Source organism: Thamnophis elegans, chromosome 5 (genome assembly GCF_009769535.1).
Source record: "Thamnophis elegans isolate rThaEle1 chromosome 5, rThaEle1.pri, whole genome shotgun sequence".
NCBI lineage: Eukaryota > Metazoa > Chordata > Lepidosauria > Squamata > Colubridae > Thamnophis > Thamnophis elegans.
In genome coordinates this window covers 52,602,014-52,625,051 of record NC_045545.1, presented here as the reverse complement: position 1 = coordinate 52,625,051, position 23,038 = coordinate 52,602,014, and the positions used below count along the sequence as shown (strand labels likewise).

General features: G+C 40.1%; 2 protein-coding genes across 3 annotated transcripts; both read left to right on the top strand.

Moving 5' to 3' along the window:
• The first annotated feature begins 537 nt into the window (after positions 1 to 537).
• GOLT1A (golgi transport 1A) lies at positions 538 to 9,859 on the top strand. Of its 2 annotated transcripts, none has more exons than XM_032219071.1 (5): positions 538 to 948; positions 4,350 to 4,494; positions 6,808 to 6,986; positions 7,601 to 7,661; positions 8,824 to 9,859. In XM_032219071.1, the coding sequence occupies exons 2-5, from the start codon at positions 4,378 to 4,380 to the stop codon at positions 8,860 to 8,862; spliced, it is 396 nt and encodes a 131-aa protein (XP_032074962.1). In that variant the 5' UTR covers positions 538 to 948; positions 4,350 to 4,377; the 3' UTR covers positions 8,863 to 9,859. The 2 variants fall into 2 exon arrangements, with proteins under 2 accessions (XP_032074962.1, XP_032074961.1); XM_032219070.1 differs by having other exon boundaries at positions 551 to 948; positions 4,403 to 4,494; positions 6,808 to 6,987; positions 7,602 to 7,661.
• A 4,886-nt stretch (positions 9,860 to 14,745) lies between these two features.
• Positions 14,746 to 18,810, top strand: KISS1 (KiSS-1 metastasis suppressor). The gene is made up of 2 exons (XM_032219069.1): positions 14,746 to 15,597; positions 17,839 to 18,810. The coding sequence occupies exons 1-2, from the start codon at positions 15,495 to 15,497 to the stop codon at positions 18,150 to 18,152; spliced, it is 417 nt and encodes a 138-aa protein (XP_032074960.1). The 5' UTR covers positions 14,746 to 15,494; the 3' UTR covers positions 18,153 to 18,810.
• Positions 18,811 to 23,038: the final 4,228 nt, after the last annotated feature.

Sequence of the window (23,038 nt, the reverse complement as noted above, 5' to 3'; positions counted from 1 at the left end):
AGCACTGAAGTCTTCAAGGGTTAACGTGGCCATGATTGAGAAATACTATATTAGATGATAGCCCTCTGCAAGGTAGGAACCAAGCCATCCTACATCTTGCTTTCCAACTACAAAAAGGAAGCAATGATAACAGATCTTGGAAGAAAACAAAATCAAAGCCAGGGTTAATGGGATTGGGGGGGACGTGGTGGCTCAGTGGCTAAGACTCTGGGCTTGTCAATTAGAAAGGTCAGCAGTTCGGCAGTTTGAATCCCTAGTGTCAGGTAACAGAGTGAGCTCCCATTACTTTTCCCAGCTTCTGCCAACCTAACAGTTCGAAACCACGTAAAAATGCAAGCAGAAAATAGGAACCACCTTTGGTAGAAAGGAAACAACGTTCTATGCGCCTTCGGCGGTTAGTCATGCCAGCTACATGACTACAAAGACGTCTTCAGACAGCACTGGCTCTTCGGCTTTGAAATGGAGATGAGCACCATCCCCTAGAGTCGGGAATGACTATCACATATGTGTGAGGGGAACCTTTACGTTTATCTTTAATGGGATTGAGGTGGGGGAGTACTTGAGATATTAAAGCATAAAAATATCGTACTTGCACAAGTAATGCTACTTTTTGCAGGATTATTTTGGAAATGCCTCAGAGCTTGGCCCAAGGACCTCTTTTTTTCTTGTTAAACACAGCTAAAGGCTGTCACTAGGCACCACTATATGTTTCCTTTTGCAGATCCAGTTGTACAGGAAATACAAACTCTATGATTGTAATAACACTGCTCTCCTTGTAAAATACTTCAATGAAGTCTCCATTGCAGAGAGGTTAATAATTTGCAAGATGATGCAGTAAGGGCAAAGGTCTTTCCAAGGTTCACTAACTGGGAAATTCATGGGAGTCTTGACAGCCAATTCTTTCTAAGCCTTCGGCAGCAAATATGTTGGAAATTACAGACCTTCAGAGTAAGTATGAACTTAGCAAATAGGGTTTGGGGAATCATATTTCAGCAATATATCATTGGTTTCATTCTGAAAATATAATCAAAGCTAATCATGGTGTCTGTTTGAAAGCTCAGCCCTTTTTAAAATTATGTTACTATTGATTGCTCAATTGACACATTTACCTATTTTGCTATAGGTTACAAATCTGCTTATGGGGAACAAGCTAAGTAAACCTACTTGCTTCTGGTCTCAGGAGACAAGTCAGATAATCTCATAGTATCTCTAACTGGTACCAATGATCTATCAGAGTATTATTTAGTGTAACCTGAAATGTATTCGTAAGAAGATGCTCTAGGTCCATGATGGCAAACCTAAGGCATGCGTGCCGGAAGTGGCACGCAGAGCCATCTCTCTGAGCACACCAGCCGTTGCCGGTTGCTCTTCCAGGTTTTGGCGCACACATGCCAGCTGGTCTTTGCACATGTGGGAGCGCCAAAAACCAGAAGACCAGCTCCCTGGCACACATGCATGTGACAGGAAGCTGAGTTTCTGGTTTCTGGCATGCATATAGGTGACAGCAAGCTGGTCTTCACATACACATGTGCACCAGAAACTGGAATACCATGTGCATGCCAGAAACCAGAAACTCAGCTTCCTGGTGCGCACATGCGCACCAGGGAACTGCTCTTCCAGTTTCTGGCAATATCCCCTGTGCACTTGCATGCTCTCGTTTTGGCCCTCAGTGCCAAAAAAAGGTTCACCAACTCTGTTCTAAGATTATAACCAACAGACATTATAGATTTGTAGTAAATTGTCACCAAATATATTTGTCCCAAAGTTGCTAATAATATGCATATCAGCTATGACCAACCTAATGTCTTTTAGATCTACACTAACTGGGAATTCTGAGTGTTATGGTCCAATACAGGTACAGGATACCAGGTTGAGCAAAGCTAATGTAAACTAATTTAAGTGTAAAGGGGTGCAAGAAGCAAAACTATGCACTGGCATTGATTTACACCAGGAATATTTCAATATGCTTAATGGAATTTATCTGGGTAAAAGAAAACCAGTGACAATAAAGGTTTATAATATTTTGTATTAAGGTTCATCATTCCAAACTTGGTACCGTAATTAAAGCTTGTTCATTTTGGATCTGAACCAAAATAGAAGCTGGATTCAAAGATTCAAACTGATATTCTCACATGATCAAATTTTCTGGTTGAAAAGGTATTGGAAAGATGTGAAAGAAACTCATCTATATCCTCTAATGGTTAGGCAAATGGGGAAAACTATCTCATGCCTAAAGATTTTAGGGGAAGAAATTAGAATGAGACATGAAGGGTGGCATCTAACCTGGATCATCAAAGGAATATGATGAAATTTGGACAATGTCAAAAATTCGAACAGGGTTGAATTTTATGTTGAGGCCACTATTGTACTTCAGATTTTGGTAAATACCCAATTCTGTGGAAAAGTCTCTAATGCTAGGAAAAGGAAAGGAAAGAGAAGGGTGGACTCAGCTGAAGGAGATGAGTGCTCTGTTGGGAGACATGAAAAAAACAGATTTGGGATCCATCATCTTGGAGAAAATCTACATGGTTGCTAAGAATAGAAAACAATTTGATGATTTCTAATCAATTAATCATCAATCAATCTACTAGTAAGGCCACCAGAAAATCACAGAAGAAAGCAATTGCAAAATCTCTTCTGCAAAGAAAATCAAAGAGTCCATATATTCAACATCAGCTGGGTTTGAAATGAGGACAATTTCTATAAATGCCCTGTTGTGTTGGAAATTAAGCTTAAACTTTGCTTGCTTGGTTGGTTGGTTGTTTCTTTATTCAGTAGAGATAATCTGTTTTTTTTAAAAAAATGTATTTGAAAAAGATTGTACAAAATAATTAAAATTCTATAGTACATTACAGCAAAATGCTCTGACATTTTGAAGCAGTTTCCAGGAACCATCTGTAAGATGGAAGCAGCAAAGGAAGGGAAAGAGTTCGTTGTCACTAATACTTAAACTAATCATTGCAAATGGGCAATTAGAGCCAAGGTGGCGCAGTGGTTAGGGTGCAGTACTGCAGGCCACTTCAGCTGACTGTTATCTGCAGTTCAGCGGTTGTAATCTCACCGGCTCAAGGTTGACTCAGCCTTCTATCCTTCCGAGGTGGGTGAAATGAGGACCCAGACTGTGTGGGTGATATACTGACTGTAAACCGCTTAGAGAGGGCTGAAAGCCCTATGAAGCAGTATATAATTCTAACTGCTATTGCTATTGCTAATTAGGAATTATTGAACTGTTTGAAAAAAGACAGATGCTTTCAAGTTTGTCCCCACACCTATAGATATGTGTCATTTAACAAGGGTAGAACTATGCTATGTGTACAGGGCTGTAATAAGTGATGTTTCTTTTGATGAATATTTTTTTACATGTGTTTTCCTGGAAGGAGGCTATGATATTGGGTTTTCAATCTGCAAAGCTATTTTATTTGTAAATAAATAAGCAAGAGTTTCGTAATGTAGAATTGCACTTTTCTTGCAGGACATTTTTTAAATCTTTGTTCAACGCATCCAAGTAGTTGGACCTGCCATAGAAGAATCTGATCAAGCAGGAAGTAGTGATAACAAAGCATCCTGCGAGAATATTGATTATAAATTGTAATTAATGGCTAACATTCAGGTGTGAACTGGAATTATTTAAAAGGATTGTACTAGGTTGCTTTCTTAAGGGAGGATGTTCTAAAACCTTGAAACCACCAAGCCGTCAACTGTATATAACCATGATGGTGAACCTCTGGCACACATGCCAGAGGTGGCACTAGAGCCCTCTCTGTGGGCATGGGCGTCGTCGCCAGCAGCTCTTCTGGTTGTTTGGCTGGTCTTTGCGGGCACCGGAGCACTGGAAAACACCCCAAAAACAGCTCTCAAAACAGCCAAAAAACAGATAGCTTTTTTAGCTGTTTTCCTGGCCGTTTTCTGTTACTGTTTATTAAATTTATTAAATCTGGCCAAAAACAGACTGTGAAACAGCCTAAAATAGCCAAAAAACAGGCATATGTGTGTAGGCCAACTGGTCTTCGGGTTTCTGGTGCTCTGGCACGCGTGACGACCTTGTGCCGGAAAGCTGAAGACCAGCTGGCTGGGGCACACATGCACACTAGCCAGCTTGTCTTTGGGTTTTCGGCGCACGCACACACACACACATGCACACGTGTTCCGGTTTGGGGACTCAGTGCTGAAAAGGTTTGCCATCACTGATCTATAAGGTGCCCAAGGGATTCTGGATGAGCTCTTGCCTCCAGGCCTCAATGGTTGAAAAAAATGTAACCTGAAATGAGCCAGCAGTCCTTCAGCTATCTTGAGCACCAAAATCTTTTCCTTCCACTACATTCCAGGTAACCCTTGCTCTCCTCAATTAGGTGATCCCTTAAGATTGCTGTGATTCTGATGGTACCAATTTCATCTATTGTAGAAATTGGTGTTGGGCTTGTTGGCTTTGGGATGTTCTTCCTCCTGTTTGGTGTATTGTTGTACATGGATTCAGTGCTTTTGGCCTTTGGAAATGTAAGTATTTTTTAAAGTGTCAAATATTTTGTGCAAAAAGAAATAATAGACAGTGAGTATAATAAAATAATAGACTGATTTTTTAAAGATATATTTTTATTATTTTTACATTTAAAACAATGCAGTACCGCAGAGTCGAAGTGACCCTATATTCACATTATATACAATTAGTCTCAACCATTAACTATTAGCCTGCTTAGTGCATTATCTATTCTTCTGTCCAATCACAATATATACAGTTTGTTCCAGTCTTGTCACCTTGTCTTATACTGTCATAAAATCTGTTCCAGACTTCAAAATATTCTGATTCCCCTTTATTTTTAAGTTCAAGAGGGAGCCTATCTGCTTCTGCACAGGCCAACACTTTTCTGATTATATCTAGCTCTGATGGTGTATTTTCTTTTTTCCAATACTGCGCAAAAGTTATGCGCGCCACAGTTAGTACATGTATAATTAGATAGAGTACATTTTTCTTAAACCCCTCTGGTATTATGCCTAGGAGAAAAATTTCTGGTTTAAACAAAATTTGATCTCCCACCATTTGTTCCAATCATGATTGAATCATTTTCCAATATCTTTTGGCCTCATTGCATGTCCACCATATATGATAAAAAGTGTCTAGTGTTTTTTTAACACTTCCAACAATTTGGGGCCAGATTTTTAAACATTTTGGAGAGCTGTGCTGGGGGGAGATGCCATCTGTAGAACATTTTATAAAGATTTTCTTTATATGCCATGGCCAATGTTAGTTTCCGATTAAGTATCGAAAGTTTTTCCCATTTAGCAAATTCCACATTATAACCAAAATGTTTCACCCAGGTGACCATAGTTTCTTTGACATGTTCTTCCTCAAGTTTAAATTCCAATAAAAATCTATACAGCACTTTGATAAACTTGTTTTTTGTCTCTATCAAAAGTTTATCTAACGCTGTGTAATCTTTAGCAATACCTTCCTTCTTCCTGTCCTGTGCAAACCTTGATTGTATCTGTAAATAAGACCACAATTCTACTTGTACCCCTTGTGATGCCAATTCTAATCCAGTTTTAATCTCCCCCTGTCTGTTCAATAACTCTTTATATGTAACAATATTTTCCATATTAATTAAATTTGGGTGTATATATGCTTCCATCGTAGATAGCCAAATGGGTGTTTCGGAATAGTGATCATGTTTAATTTTGTTCAATATTAATAATAGGACTGTCTGATATAGTGTCCAATGAAATATTTATGTGCAGATCCTTTTTCATACCACAGGAAGGCATGCCAGGTCATGACCTTCCAATTTGAGTGATCTTTTATTTCTCAACATTATCCATTATTTTAACCATGTTGGTAAATCAACCAGGTACATGAGCTTTAACTGCCAGATCAGAAATAGCCATTTTAAGCCATTACAGAGTTCAGTTTACAATTGTGCATGATTTAATAAATATAAAAAATGTTGTAAGAATGGCTGTGGGGTGACAATGTTTCAAAACACAGAATACATGTAGCTTTCCATATCACTAGTGATTCAACATCTGTTGCCATGGGGCTGACCTGAAGAGGAGAAAAGGCAAATCCTAATTGTAGGTATCAGAAATAGATAACTAAACCGTAAAATGGACTGGCAGGGAAGATGAGGAGAGAATGCTGGTTGCAACAAAAAACCTTGCACATCCACCCTGCCTGAAAATGCTACCGCATCCATCCATTCATGAATCAAGTTCTGCAGGAAAAATACAAGCATTTTCTGGCATTTTACATTCTGGTTGATCTCCACCTAAGAGAAGGGCAAAAATGATAAAAGTCTCATCAGTTTCATCCCAGCTCCCTTTTCCTCACTATTGTACTTGGGGTAGGAATAGCATGCAAATATTCCCAGATCAGTTCAATTGCATTTTAAGGGTAGCATCAGCAGGTATACAATTTCTAGTGGTCTTGTTTGTTTGAATTGTTTTAAAAATGAATAGCTACTATACAGCTACTACCTGTGAAGCTGTCATGCCACCTTTCCTCTTGAAAATGAAATTTAAAAAGAAATCGAAAAAAATAGAACCAATGTTCTCTTTCCTGCTCAACAGTATAAGATAGATAGTTGGTCAAACGGTATGCATCCAGAAGAATCTCCCAAGGTGACCCTGGGCTATGATGGATACCCCAGACGAACACAGTTCAGATCTGCCAACCCATATTGGATCAATGTGGCATGCGGATTGGTTGGAAACATGCCTTCATCCTGCAGTGGATAGACAATGGCTAAAATGATGATGATGAATGATGATTCTGGCTACATTCCAATAAATCCTGAAATCTGTTCTTTGCTTCCTTAGATCTTGTTCCTGTGTGGCTTGGCTGTTATAATTGGATTAAGAAGAACTTTTGGATTCTTCTTCCAAAAGCAGAAGCTTAAGGGAACCAGTTTCTTTCTAGGAGGCATAATAATTGTTCTGTTTCGGTGGCCTCTACTAGGCATGCTGCTGGAGACCTATGGTTTCATTAATCTCTTCAGGTGATCAATCCTCCTAAAACCATTGCATCTGCTATGGGAATTTGTGTATGTTTTGGATTGCACTAATTCTCTGAGTTTGGTTTTCAGTCAAAAGAATGGAGTGGAAGAAGAACAGGGATTGAAGGAGAGCTTTTTGTTCTCTAGCCATGAATATTGGGCATTGACACACTGACCTGCAGAGTTGCCAATCAAAACACACACACACCCCAAAAAGAAAAACCACTACAAAAGATTAGGGAAATCTGAAAAAAGAGGGGAAAATAATCATCTGCATTCTGCAAATGTAAAACCAAGCTCTAAGAATTGATATAATCCAATCTGGAACTACATATATTTTGTAACATAAAATATACATAATTAACTCCATGTATTTGTGAATTTGATAGCTTCTTTATGTTAGTCAATTGGGGATGGTGCTTTTAATTTTGAATATACATTGTTCTTATATTGTCTTTCACTTCTGATAGCTGCCCAGAATCATGTTGGGGAGATGGAGGTGGGTAGTTTTAACTTTGAACAAAAAGTATTCATACTGTCCACATCTGATTTGGATCTCAAATTCATTTCCAGCTGAATATTTTCCTCAGTAATTAACTTTTTCTTTTTTTTCTTTAGAGCTTTTTCCCAATTGTTTTTGGATTTCTGGATCACTGTGAATATCTCATTTTGAACAAGGTAAAGAAAGCTGGGGTGATCCTGTGAGACAGAATTAGAGCGAAGAAATGTTGCACACCTCTAAGCAGCCTGCCCTCTTCCATTGGCCCCTTGCTGACACATTGGCTATCATCTTGGCTTATTTAGTTGAGGATCTGGGAAAACTCATTCCAACACATCTGATAAAGGTCAGTGGGCAAAGCTGCCCTTAAAGTACAATAGAGACATTACTGAAACAGTTTATTCTGCCCTGCCACTTCATAAACTGACTACAACAATGCATTCTATGTGGGTCTGCCCTTGGAAGTCTACCAGTAAGCTTCAACTACTCTAGAATGCAGCAGCTTCAGAGGTGGGTTGCTGCTGGTTCGGCCCGGATCACCAAACAGATAGTAGAAGTGGTGGGAGGCTCCACCCACCCGCCCAGACAATTCTGCACATGCGCATGGGAGCACACCCAAACAAGTACTAACAAAATTGGCAACCCACACTGAGCAGCTTGTGTAGCCGCGGGCATGACTCAAGATGTTAATGTAACACTTCGCTTTGTGAGGTTGCACTGGTGCCAATTTGCTTCTGGATGTGATTCCAAGTGCTGGTTACTTGGAGATAGGCACAATATTGTGCCTATCTCCCCAATAATTGGAATAACCAATTCAGGCTGGCACAGATGGCACATTATGGGTTCCTTTAATTAAGCAATGGCATCTATCCAGACCCCAGAGGGGCAGCTTCTCTTTTTGCAGCATCTGACTTTGGAACAGTGGTGTGGTTTCCCATTTTTTTACTTACCGGTTCGCTTGTGCTGGGCCACACTAGCAGAAACCAACTTCTGTTTTGGAATGACATTCCCCCTGAGATTGAATGGTTCCCACTCTGCTGGTATTTTGAAAGGAGCTCAAGACCTGGCTGACAATGCTGGTAGAGATGAATTCACAGTTTCGTATTTTTCATTGATGGTTCACTAACATAAACCCTGTGCCATTCAAAACGCAGACATTTTTCTATTGATCTAACAGGTAGATCATTCCCACTGCATACAATGGCCTTAGCGGTGTGATCATTAATTGAATCAAACAAATGTAATCTGTCCTATAGCTTTGTTCTTTTATCCTAGGTACTGTGATTTTCATTCCATCATATAATTCTTTATAAAATTATTAGTATTATTTTCTTGTTGCAGCTGTTTCAGAAATTTGGAGACACCGGCTCTGCAGTGTAACTTCAATGAATGACTTGTCACCGGAGACAAGTTCCCTTCTTACAAGCACAGACATTTTTTATGAATAGCCTGCTACCTCAACAGTGCATGTTATTTAGTGCTGATTTAAATAATTTATATGATCACTGTCAGAAATGTGCAAGGTAATTGGTAGAATCATTTCTTGTAAAAGGGGCAATTATAATAGGGTTTCCCACCTTGTGGTGCTGGTTTATACATACTTGATTGTGACAATGCTGTGTCTTTTAAATATACAAAAACATACCTTGATGTTCTTCAATACCTGGAAGTATCACACGTTGGGTAACAAGGGCTTGACAGCAATGCATCCAGAAATGTCAACTTGATTGTGGAAATATATCTGAATGAAATCTTCAATATTCAAGCAAGGACTAACACACAAATTGAACTACTTGTATAAAACTAAAAAGAAAATAACTAATATTTGATTTTATCTAAACTACATAGAGAATGGGAAACAGGAAGCTCCCTTTGTCTCTTAAAATATAAAAATCCCCTTTAGTAATAATAGGCCAGGTGAAAAACACAGAGGCAGAATATGAAAATATTTCCTCCTTCCCCTCTCTCTTATTTTCTCTGCCCCCTGTTATATCTTTTGCATTAGCAATAAAAATTATGGATGCAGTGAGCAGCAATACTACCCCAAGGCCAATAATTTATATTATCTTCAGCTCTTTAAAATCTCTATCCAAAAGAGACAATAGAATAAAAGAAGGGAAGGACTTGGAGAGATAAAATTAGAAATAGTAATTTAGCAGATTTTTTTTTAAAGTAGAGTATAACAGAACAACTTTTAAATACGTCAATTTCCCTAATAAATTTTTGCTATTCTTTTTTCTGTAGGCAAGTTCAACGGGAAAATATATTGGGTACAAATATTGTTTGGGTTTCCTATTTCAAATCTTATGACAAAATGATGCAGGGGAGAGTTTTTGTATAATGTATATTTTGCAATACATTTTATATATCAAAAGAATATTGGATTTCAGTGCAACTTTGTGGTCTTTGATGTTAACTGAGAGGAACTGAAGAAGCTTCTGGGATGAGAAGTGAAACATTTTCAATGAAAGAACCAAGGTAGTCCAGTTGCCTTATGAAAAGTAACTTTGGGGCAACCGTGATCTGGATAGTAGAGAATCTCCATAGACTTGATACAATATTTTTTCATTTTTAACACTGCTAAATTGTAAAAGTAAATTAATGAAATGTCATCTCAATCTCTGTATGCGTTAGCTCACCAGACAAACAATAGTTCCAGAAAGGCAATCTCCAAGCCATGCCAGAACTGCGCTTCCTGTTTTTTTTTCTTCCCAATAAAGGGAGAACTTGGTGTTTGGTCAAAACTGCGCCTTTACGGCCGATCCGAGGCAGTGGATCCAGGAGGGCTCCTTGGTTTACTGAGGAACTCCGGGAGATGAAGCGTCGAAAAGAGACGCCTAGAGCAACGATGGAGATCCAGTAAGTCTGAGTCAGAGACCGAGCGCTTTAACATCCAGCATCAGAGCCTACCTTCGGGCAATTAGGACGACAAAAAGATCACACATTGCCTCTCTGATAGCTTCCGCTGAGTCGCGCCCAGCCGCCTTGTTCAGGATAACCCGTTCCCTCCTAAACAGGAGGGATACGAGCGATCCTTTGCAAAGCAGAGCTGAGGACTACATCCAATTCCTCGCGGATAAAGTTGCTCGGCTTCGGATGGACCTGGACTCCAATTACGCAGAACCAGCCGAGGCACCAGGGGAGAATCTGGATGGACATCACTGGATTGATTTTCAAGCTGTTACCCCTGAGGAAGTGGACAAGGCCATGGGAGCTGTAAGTGCCTCCACATGTGTGCTGGACCCATGCCCCTCCTGGCTAGTTGTTAACAGCAGGGAGGTGACACGGGGCTGGATCCAGGTGGTTGTTACCGCCTCCCTTCGGGAGGGGTTCTTTCCCCCCGCTTTAAAGACGGCGGTGGTGAGACCCCTTCTGAAGAAGCCATCTTTGGATCCAGCCATTTTAAACAACTACCGTCCAGTCTCCAACCACCCCTTCATGGGGAAGGTTGTTGAGAAAGTGGTGGCCTTTCAGCTCCGGCGGTCCTTGGAGGAAACCGATTATCTAGATCCCTTTCAGTCGGGATTTAGGCCTGGCTACAGCATGGAAACCGCTTTGGTTGCGCTGACTGATGATCTCTGGAGAGCCAGGGATGGAGGTCATGCCTCCGTCCTAGTGCTCCTTGACCTCTCAGTGGCCTTCAATACCATCGACCATGGTATCCTTCTGCGACGACTGCAGGAGGTGGGGGTGGGAGCCACTGTCCTACGGTGGTTCTCCTCTTACCTCTCAGACAGGTCGCAGTCGGTGTTGGTCGGAGGGCAGAGATCGACCCCTAGGCCCCTGAATTATGGGGTGCCACAGGGTTCGGTCTTGTCCCCCCTCCTGTTTAATATTTACATGAAGCCGCTGGGTGAGATCATTCGACGGCACGGGATAAAATACCATCAGTATGCGGATGATACACAGTTGTATCTGTCCGCCCCGTGCCAACTCAGTGAAGTGGTTGATGTGATGTGCCAGTGCCTTGAGGCTGTTAGGGTCTGGATGGGGGATAACAAGCTTGCACTCAATCCGGATAAGACTGAGTGGCTGGTGTGTTTCCCTCCCACTAATTGGCCAAGTTTTCCATCTCTCAGGCTGGGGGGTCAAACAGTATGCCCCTCAGACAGGGTTCTCAATTTGGGAGTCCTCCTGGACCCACAGCTGACTTTCGAACACCACTGTCAGCTGTGACCAGGGGGGCATTTGCCCAGGTTCGCCTGGTGCACCAGTTGCATCCCTACCTGAACCGGGAGGCCCTCACAACAGTCACTCGTGCCCTTGTGACCTCTAGACTGGACTACTGCAATGTGCTCTACATGGGGGAGCCCTTGAAGAGCATTTGGAGACTTCAGCTTGTCCAGAATGCAGCCGCGCGAGCGATTGTGGGTGCACCTCGGTTCACCCACGTAACACCTATCCTCCGCGAGCTGCACTGGTCTATTGGTCTTCGGATACGCTTCAAGGCGCTAGTCGTCACTTATAAAGCCCTTCATGGTATTGGACCTGGGTACTTGAGAGACCGCCTGCTGCCAAATACCTCCAACAGACCGATCAGATCCCACAGATTAGGCCTCCTCCAAATTCCATCTGCTGGCCAATGCCGACTGGCAACTACCCGGAGGAGAGCCTTCTCTGTGTCTGCTCCGACCCTCTGGAACGAGCTCCCCGTGGAGATTCGAACCCTCACCACCCTCCAGGCCTTCCGCAAAGCCCTTAAAACCTGGCTGTTCCGACAGGCCTGGGGCTAAAGAGTTTTTGCCCCACTTTTCGAATGCTATGGTTGTTGTGTGTTTTTAAATTTTGTATTGTTATGTCTCGTCTTTTTTATCCCCCTGTTTGTATCTCCTTCCCTGATTGAATTGTGAGCCGCCCTGAGTCCCCTTCGGGGAAAAGGGCAGCATATAAATGTAATCAATCAATCAATCAATCAAAAGTGTAAAGATAATTCAACAGCAAGATCTTTCTTCCCAATTTCCATGTTGTGCAAATTGTATGGCTATAACCTCCGAAGGGTCTTCAGGGGCATCAAAAAAGTCAAGCGGGCAGGCACAATCATGCAATCAAACTCCTACCCTCATGCACCATACCCTCACCTTGGTATACAGGAGAATACACACCCCACACATCCCATCTGGAGACATCTCTTTGTATTCTATACGCTTCCAGAATGCAGGCTATAGACCTAGCAGTTAGCTGCTTGGTTCCTTATTCAATGATTAGAAATGAAGGAGGAGGGAGCATTTAAATCAGAGCAAATGGTAGTATCCTCATCTTCTTTGTTGCTAATAATTTCAGTGTAATAGAGCAAATTGATTTCAGTCTATTTATACTAATTGTTCTGGCTTGGCTGTAAAGAAAAGGAAAGCAGAATTATTTTGATCTGGTTGAAGAAAAGAAAGAGAAGACGGTTTAATGAAACAATGCTTACGGAAATAGTTTTGGGTCTACCCTTCAAGATACAATAACGCTACTTAGGCAGGGAAATTAAAAAATATGAACTAGAGGCGGGTCCATCTTTGCTGATGTCACCAGTAAGGGCATTCAATAATTCAGACCCCGGCCTTAAGAATGAGGGGAGAGCTATAGCAGAGATCATCTCATCTTTTTCCAAGAGATCAAGACTTTGGGCCTGGACATTGCAGGAAAAACTTAGGTAAGTAAAGCTAAGGATGTTGAAACTATGGGTGGGGGCAGCAAACCTATACAAACACTTCTTTATCTGGGATAAAATCCACTAAAGACAACAGGGTTGCAAATTATGCTAGAGAATTGTGCATATTTATTCAAAAGTTTGTTCTATTGCATTAAATGGGATTCTGCAGAAAATGTTCCTAGTTTTGGCTCCACTGTCATATTTCAAGTAGCTAGCCGTGCATCGTATACCTCTCCTTCCCAGCCTCAAATGCATTTTTATCAATTGGAACACTTTTGAAAGGGTGTAGGGACTGTCGTTGTAGATTGCAGGCAGATTGTGATTTTAAAAATGGTCTTGCTGTTGCTGTTTAAGAGGGGAAAGTGTTTAGAAGTAGAAGCACTTAATACAGTATGTATTTACTCATACCGGCAACTTTTGTCTTCCTTTTGCCTCTGGCCAAGCAGGGTTAGCTGGATTTGGAAAACATACGTAACCTGTTCATTAGTGGTGGAATGGGAATGAAAGTTTGTACGCTGAATAACAATCCCTCTGTTTCAAATCACATTTAATTCACTCTAATTAAATTTTCTCCTTGCATGAATGTATGCCTACTCTCTGTGTACGCTCTAATCTGCTTGTCTTCTTCATAATAGTCAGTTATAAATGTTTTCTGTGCTACAAGTTTGAAAAACTGGTCTCAAGTCTTATTTTTTCCCAACAACATTCTTTGATCCTGACTGGTCAGGCAAACTCTGCAAAGAATGGAGAACCTTGGCAAAACATTAGATGGAGAGGCTGTCTAGAAATGCTGCCTTCTCAGCTGAACCATGGCTTCTTCTTTCCAGAGGTGCAAGGGCCAGGCTTCCTTCCACCCATGTTCCCGTTTTTCTGATCCACAGCTGCATTGTGTGCTAATAAGAATGCAGCTTAAGGCACTAATAAATCATAGGACATTGAAAGAGAATGGCAGGTCTCGATCCACAATAATGTCAGTGCCGTGCCAGTGAGCGTACAAGGTTCTTGTTTTGTGAATGCATTTTTTAAAAACCCTATTATGTTTTATCTGTAAATAACTATTTTTGCCACGCATTGGAATTTCTATTTAGAGACAGACCATTAATGGTGTAATAATATATTAGACTTAAATTAAGGGCTATTATTACAATAATTAGTAATAATTAAAAGTAGTAAATCATTAGGTAAGGTAGCAAAGCAGCAAAGCAGAGGTAATGTGTTTGTGTGATTGGACAACAAGCCAACAGGAAATGAACCAACTTTCAAACTGATTGACAGTGGAACTTAACCAGAAGATTGAAAACCTGAGTTTAATTTTATATTCAGTTCACACTCAAACCCACCCACCCCCACAACACCCATGCATGCACCATGGACACCGAGCTTGCTTCCTACCAATGATTCTGAGCCATATCAAAGTGGAACTGGGATTATTTTAGATATATTCTACAAAATATTTCTTCTATAACTAATGTGGCCATATTTCTTGGAAAAAATAAAGGACAAACCTGAAAAAGGGACAACTCTAAAAGAGGTTCATAAAGATAACACATGTAGTTGTTTATAACTTTGCTTTACAAAACAAAATGTAAGAGCAAAACTAAGAAAATAAAAATAAAAATGCATATTCTAATAAAAAATATAAAATCAAACAGTATGTATAAATTTATTTTAAAAATACAAGTTAATTTCCATATTTTTCACATGAATGTGAAATATTGTGTACTAAATGGTACCATTTTTACAGTAAAAGTTAAATGACCCAAGATCTAAAGTGAGTTTTTGACAAATAAATTAAACTAAAGGACATATTTCTGAAATAAAGAACTGTCCTTAATAATAAAGGCTGTATGAATACTGTATCTATAACCTCTTCCTGGTGTCTATACCAATGTTTTTATCAAAAATAATTTTTTGTGTGCAGATTTCAATTCTAAGTCATGGGATTTTTTGACTATATCATGCTTTCAAGAAATAGTGTTTATCAAATTCATTGCTATCTTCCTCCTATTCAATTAAGTAATATCCTTCAGTTGGGAAGCACAATTAAACACAGTAAATCCTTTTTTTTTTTCTTTTCATGTGTGTTGAGAAAGAAAGAGAGAAAGTGATACTTTTGTAAAAAGATAAATTATTGTAAGTAGAGATGAATGATAAAGTATAACAAAGGCTTAGATGAAAAACTGAAGATGTCAGCCAAAGTAAGATTGAAAGAGATGTGAAAAGTTAGTTACAAATAACTAAAAGGTTCTTTTCACCTCCCATGGACTTTGTTTGCACTTGGCCAAGGGATGTATACCACAGAGTTTGGAAAACCCTGATTTAAGTGTTCTGGCTTCCTTCATTTTTTTAAATCTTAGATCTGCTGCATTTCAGAATGAACCTATTATGTTCCCTGCTTATGTTCCTGTTATTCTTCAGAATTCAGTTTGGAAAACCTGCAGGCAGCTATTATCCTCTAAAGAACTTCTGGCCTCAAGGTAAGAAGTAGAGGCAGTCTTGTTGGACTCATTAGATTCAAGGAGAATCTTGTTGTAAACTTAGTAATGATCTGAAATTGTCCTGCAAAAGAATGTTCACTCCTATTTAGAGAACATAGGTGTCAGGTAATGATGATTTAATAGCTGCCAGCTGATGTAATGTTTTAAATTTCTCTCCTTATGTCCGTAGCTGAATGGTAAGGGATTTATCTACCTCGTATATGTCTGTATATATTTCTGTATATATATAAACCACTATTAATTGTCTAAAGGCTCTGTGTGCTGTATTTTGCTCCTGGGTTTATCTTATAATAATATTCATGCTGCCAAAACTCTGACAATACGCACGTGTGGTCTTGTGTCACTACAACCTGGAAATGTGAAGAAATATGAAAAATGCTAAAGTCTTGTTTTGGGTTCCTTTGACACCTAGTACCCAAATCCCAGAGAGATTTGGTTTTAAAAAGTGCTGTGGGTGCTAATTGTGTGGTCAGATGCACTCTTGAATTATCTTTTCCTTTTCAAATCTTGAACACAATTTAGCCTTATAGCCCTGCTTTTCACAATTTCCCAGACCTTTCTGGGAATTCTGCCATGGTGAAGTGTCAATTTGACACTTCCTTTATCATAATGGAAATGAGCGTATTTTGCTGTGGCCCCAACCTCCAAAACATCATCCCCCCACTTGAAATGAGGTTAGCCTTTCAAAACTTGCTTTTTTTTCATCAGACCTACTCATTGGTCCATCATGTATTCTTATTTAGCCCTCTTGTAATTTTACTTATATTTATTTGTTTTAACTGGGTTTTATATTCTGTTTTAATTGTTGGTTTTATTGTACAACCCCCAGAGTCACCCTGTGTGAGATGGATGTCCATATAAATTTGCTGATATAGGATAGGATAGAGAGAGAGACAGAGACAGATAGACAGACAGACATGTTATTTTACAAGTTCTGCCCTTTCCCCATCTTTTTTTTATCTTTTTTTATTTTTGTTACATAGACAACACATACCCACAACAATAAAAAAACAAAAAAAAACCAGAAACACACACACACACACACACACAACCCATCATCACATACAGCATGTCGTTTGGTTACAAGTGTTTTAACATTTATCATTCTTATACATTTATTATTTCATTAATGGGTTATAATATACAGTTTGGGTGCTTTGTTACCATCCCTTCCTCCTGTTATAACACCACCTTATTTTCCCTTTCTTTTCTCCCTCCCTCCCTTCTTTACTTTCTTCCTTCCTCCTCTCCTTTCCGTTCCTTCTTCCTGTACCTTTCTCCTACTCCTGCTCTTCCTCTTCCCCTTCCTACCTTCTCTCCTCCTCTTTCTCTCCTTTCCATCCTCCTCTCCTTACCTCTTTCTTTTCACCCTCTCTCCCTTCTCTACTTTGTTCCTTCCTCCTCTCCTTCCCCTTCCTTCTTCCCTTACCTCTCCTTTGCTCCTACTCTTCCTCTTTCCCTTCCTACCCTCTCTCCTTCCTTTTCTCTCCTTTCCATCCTCCTCTCCTTACCTCTTTCTTCTTTCCCCCGTCTTCCTTTCATTCTCTCCTCCTCTCTCCCTTTCTTTTTCTATTGTTGTTGGTGTGTCTATTTTAAATCTCAGTTTATGTTTCCTTGGGATGGTACTTCTGCCAACCCAGATATAATTTAGTATCATTTCTTATTCCCTTACCTTTGCTAATCTATCCTAACTATATTTCCCCCCACAGACACACTTTGTATCTCTCTATTGTATATATACTTATATATTTGATACACACACCAATTAAAAAATACACAAAAAAACCACAACAAACATATGTTATAAAAAAGTATATCAGCTGGTTACAAAAATCTTTTGTGCATCTCTTCCATTAATTCATATTAATTCGAATGTCTTAACTCAAATATTTACTATATTAACATCATCATACCTCCACTTTTAGTTGACTACATTTATTTAAACATCCTTCATCCTTAAATATACCAAGATTCAATCCATAACCACATACTGGCATTTCATTTACTTATTTATAAAATCCTCCATTAACATTAAGTCCTCATATCCTGTTTTAGCTAAACATCCATAATATTTAATACCAAAGATTTCTAATCCTCCATGTATATAATTTATTATCATTCTCCTTTCTTTATTTACTTATATCCTATATCACAGCATTTTCCCAAACTTGATGCTTCTCCAACTATGTTCTCTCTATAAACTTTTCTTATTCTTTTCAGCTAAACCTTCCAGAGGCAAGGCCAACTGGATCCACTGGGCTAATGACATCCCATGTTCTGAAAGGAGCTTCAGCTCTGGCAAAGAAGGTCTGAAATCCACAGTAGCCCTTCTGTGCAAGCGGCAAGAGCATCAAGTGCAGTTATGGCCAGGGTTGCCTCCAACAAAAAGCAAGGGGGTTCCATTATTGGAAGGGGCATTGGTGTTAGAAGGGAGCCAGGATCTCTCCACCTACAACTGGAATTCCTTTGGGTTAAGATATGGAAAGAGGCAAGCAGTAAAAGCCCAGGAAAAATCAAGAAAGCCTCAAGAATAATGGAGGGGGGGAAACAGGGGAGGGGATGGTTTGAAATGGATCCCTTTTTCATTGTTCGAAGGTTATGACTACCGACATTCCTTAAGTATTATTGTTGTTCAGTCTTTAAGTCATGTCTGACTCTTTGCTACTCCATGGACTAGAGCATGCCAGACCCCCTGTCCTTCACTTTTCCCAGATTTGCCCAAATTCATGTTTATTGCATTTATGATACTATCTAACCATCTCATCCTCCACTGTGCCCTTCTCCTTTTGCCTTCGAAATTCTTTGCCATTGTCATTCTTTGGGATTGGAGTGCAAATCAATATTTTCCAATCCTGTAGAGTTTTCCATACTTGGTTGCATCCTGAGTGCAGTCCTTTAACAGCATCGTCTTTTAGGATTTTAAATAAGTCAGATGGAATATCGTCACCAAAGCTAACCCTTGAGTTTTTTAACCAAATAGATTGAAAAATGTGCCATTTATGGATAAGATAATTGTAAAAATTAAAAGGTATGGACAATTTGGACAATTACATGATGTTTTGGTGAAAAATTGAGGCTTGGCTTTTCTACAGAAGAGCTTATACTGTATGTGATATATATGGTACATGTTTTTTTTGGAATTAGTCATTGCTTCTTGCTTTCTTTAACAGCAGACATTACAATAAAAGTAATTAATAAACCACATTAAAGTTAATGCATTACTTGTGTTAATTTGTGTATGGTGTTATTTTGAGGCAAAAGAATTAAAACAGCAACAAAAAGAAATGTAGCAATGAATGTGGTACAATTTACCATTACAATTTTGACTATGTTGGGAATCTTGAGGCTGATTTAAAATTGCCCACAACTAGCCATAGCCATAACATACCTACACTCCCCAGAGAGGTTGATGGGTAAGCAGAAATTGTAGAGGGCTACAGACAGGCAGACATAAACACCCCCTGAATCCCAACTGCTGGTTGTGTGGAGGTGTTGCCCTCCATGCTGACTGGTTCTGACTTCCTGCTGGGAATCAGGGGAAAGGAAGGCATATTCACATGGGAAATGTTAAAATTCGCTGATGTATAAAAAGAACACCTGCAACCATTCCAGAACAAGAGATGCATCTATTCCCCCATATGCAGTGCTGGAGAAGTCTGCACCAGCCTTTCTTCAATGAATAACAGTTTGGATTTTTTTTTTTTAAATTTTGTATATTGAAATTGGTTCAACCTTTAAGAAATATTCTAGGGGAAATATTCTTGTTTTGTGCATAGTACCTTTGCATGCTGGCAGGGGAAGTCTGGGAATTGAGGTCCACATATTTAAAGTTGCCAAGTATAAAAAATGCTGATCTAGGAACTGCAGAACAGTCCATCAATTGCTCGTTATTTATTGAGGCATTAAGTGATGGATGCTAACAAGAGTCAATGAAGGCCTTGGAATTTTCTTTTATTCAGTATGCATTGAAACATGGGGGAAAGGAGCACGACAGCTTTGGGATGCCTAATTGACTGTTGCTTATGGTGGAACCAGCAGGAGACAAAATACACAAAAACAGACACCCACATAGCATATTCATGTACCTTTCATCTATTAACAGAAATTGGCAGACATTTGAATTTGCAGTATGGTTGCAGAAATTGGGTTTGTCTGGTTCAATGAAAAGGAGGACTAGGGGTGACCTGATATCAGTGTTCCAATATCTGAGGGGCTGCCACAAAGAAAAGTGGGTCAACTTATTCTCCAAAGCACCAAAGAAACTAATCAAGGAGAAATCAATCTAGAACTAAGAAGGAATTTCCTAACAGTTAATACAGTCTTTATTGTCATTGTGCAAAATAAATACAATGAAGTTGGTTAGAACAATTAATCAGTGGAATGAGTCAATGTTCCCTCTAATTTTTTTTCAGTGTGAGCGGAAAAGTATAGTGTTTGAGCGGCACAGTTTCATGCCTGAGCACCTAAGAGAGCCACAGTTTGAACTGCTGTCACATCTGCTGGACATTTGCGCAACATACCAAGCGTCAAGCGCCGATTGCTAGCGAGGTTTCAGCCTGATGAATGCCAGGCATGAAAAGTGCCACTCAAAGACTATATTTTTCCGCTCACCCTGAAAAAAAAAAGGCTCTCTGCTCAGCTTTTAGATTGTTAGACTGGCTAGAGAGAGACATGGCACCAACAGGGTCCTGGCCTGGGTCCTGGCATTTTGCAGGCAACCTGTCCTCTCACATTCCTTTGGAATGCAACCCATCACATGTGAATTAGATTTTGCCAATTATCCTATTAAAAGATAACGCTATTATTCTAAAATACGACTAACTCGATATTAAAAACTGTAAATATGTAATGCTGATAAATAATAGCAGTAATTGTTATTTAGTATGATTAAAATCAGTATTGATATATCAATATAATATCTATCAAAATTGACAATATACACTAAAATAACAATACAAATATATAATGTGGAATATAAATGTAATAAATATAATATATAAATGCAACATAAATGTAATAAAATAATTTATCATGAAACTCTCCCCCCTTTAAAGTAGTAAGATCAATTAAATAGTCTAGCAAGTTTGGACAATATGCTATATGTTATGTTACTTAAGAATATATATACCTCAGAATCAGATACAACATCCACATCATTTCCAACTGAGTCAATAAAATCATATGCCATGCCAAAACTATTTTAAATAAAGATATGAAATTAATCAAGTATTGCATTTATTTTTCAAAATGAATGTACAATTTTTTTATTATTTAAGTTTTGTACCCTATATTTTCTAACTAACGTTAACTTTAAAAAGACGTTACATCAGACTACAATACAAGTAGCAATAGCAGTAGACTTATATACCGCTTCATAGGGCTTTCAGCCCTCTCTAAGCGGTTTACAGAGAGTCAGCATATTGCCCCCAACAATCTGGGTCCTCATTTTACCCACCTCGGAAGGATGGAAGGCTGAGTCAACCCTGAGCCGGTGGGATTTGAACCGCTGAACTGCTGATCTAGCAGTAGCTTGCAGTGCTGCATTTAACCACTGCGCCACCTTGTAATTAAATGAAGACTAAAGAGCCCAGCTGAGGTGGAGTCAGCTGGGCTCTGGGTTACCCCTGCCGTCGCCTCCACCTCCACCGCTTTCCTACTAGCTCCCGCGGCCTCAAAAGCACGGCAGAGGAGGAAGGGGGAGGGATAACGCGGGAGCCAGCTCAGGTGCTCCGCGTGGAGGGAGAGGCACCACTGCCATGGGCCGGGAAGCCAGCGGGAGCTTTGCTGATGAAGGAGAAGAAGCAAGAGGACTGGCGGCTCATCAAAACAAGACTGGGGAGGTCCTTTGCGGGAGGCCAGTTCTAGCCGCCTGCAAAGGACTTCCCCACGTTTGCTTTGGTAGAAATCTCTGCGCGGCAGTTAGAAACTTCTGCGCGGGGATTTCTTTCCATGTGCGCGGCCGCGCACGCGCGCACCTTAGAGGGAACAGTGGAATGAGTTGCCTCCAGAAGCTGCGGGTGCTCAAACATTGGAGGGTTTTAAGAAGAGATTGGACAACCATTTGTCTGAAATATATAGGGTTTCCTGCCTGAGCAGAGGGTTGGATGAGAAGACCTCCAAGGTTCCTTCCAAGTCTCTTATTCTGGCCTCTTTCACAGCTAAAGTCTCCTTCCCTTGCTTTGCCCCACCCCACTGGGATCTACATGCTCCTTCCCATCCTCCACCCATCAGAATTGCCCACTTGTTTTTGAAGATCTCCATAGGTCAGGGTAAGGAAGAAGGACAGGCCACTCTTGCTGAACCACACAACACAATCTCACAAGCAGCCGTCTCTTTCTGAGAGACAAATAATGCAGGTGAAGCTATGGCTGGAGGGCCTAAGGAAATGAGCAAGTGAGGAAATGAAAATTGAGAAGTTTTCCTTTCTTCACTAACACTAGTGAAAGTAACGCTAGTGAATGTCTCGGTTTTTATTTCCTCACTAATACTAGCCTTAGCACTGCCAGCATTGGAATCACTAGCGTTAGTGAGTAAAAGCAAATCAAGAGCAGCTTTTAATAGTTTCTTTTATAGATTCTGGAGACTTTCTGAAGCTAGAAAGTGGAGACATGAATCTCAGCAAAACAACTTCTACTTCCTCCTGTATGGGAAATTTGGAAGTCCCATGGGATAGATATATAAAGTGTCATTAGAATGACAAATGGTGATTGGGGCGGGTGGGAAAAACTATTTAGACGTGAAAGGTTGACCAGATTAATGAATCAGTTTTGACCAAAGTTCTTGCTTCTAAAATCAAGTCTTTATAAAAAGAATTTCTCCTACTATTGCAACCATAGAACTGTAAGCTAGAATGTTCCAAAATCATGGGCCATAATAGTCATTCTAAGAAATAATGAGTAGGCATCAAACTTCATAATAGTTAAATGTGAACAGGGCACTGACACAAAGATAGCTAAGTTGTTAAGGCACGTGGCAGTATTTTCTGGGTAACAGCTTGTATTAATCTCACCCCAACATATGGCTCCAGCCAGCATCATCTCCAAACTGGCTGGTGTTGGAGAAAGCTGATTTGTACAACTGACAAATGGTAAAAATCCTAAGTGTTAGATTCTCGGAAAGAACCAGGCGGGAGGCGTCTGAGGTAACCGTAAGTAACACACGTTTATTTCAGGCAATTGCAAACAATAGAAGTAGCACCCTCTCCCTGTCTGACAGCTATTTATATAGAGCTGTCAGACAGGAGAACCAATAGCCGCGCGTATGACAGTCCGGCAACTTGCAGGTCGCGCCTGATTGGCTAAGGCGCGCCTCGCTGTTGCCGAGCTGTCATTCATAAGTCCGAGGACTTACTCAGGACTCAACACTCCTTCCTCCCAGCGAGGGTGCATGCGTCGGTAATGGCGCATGGGTAGTCCCGCGG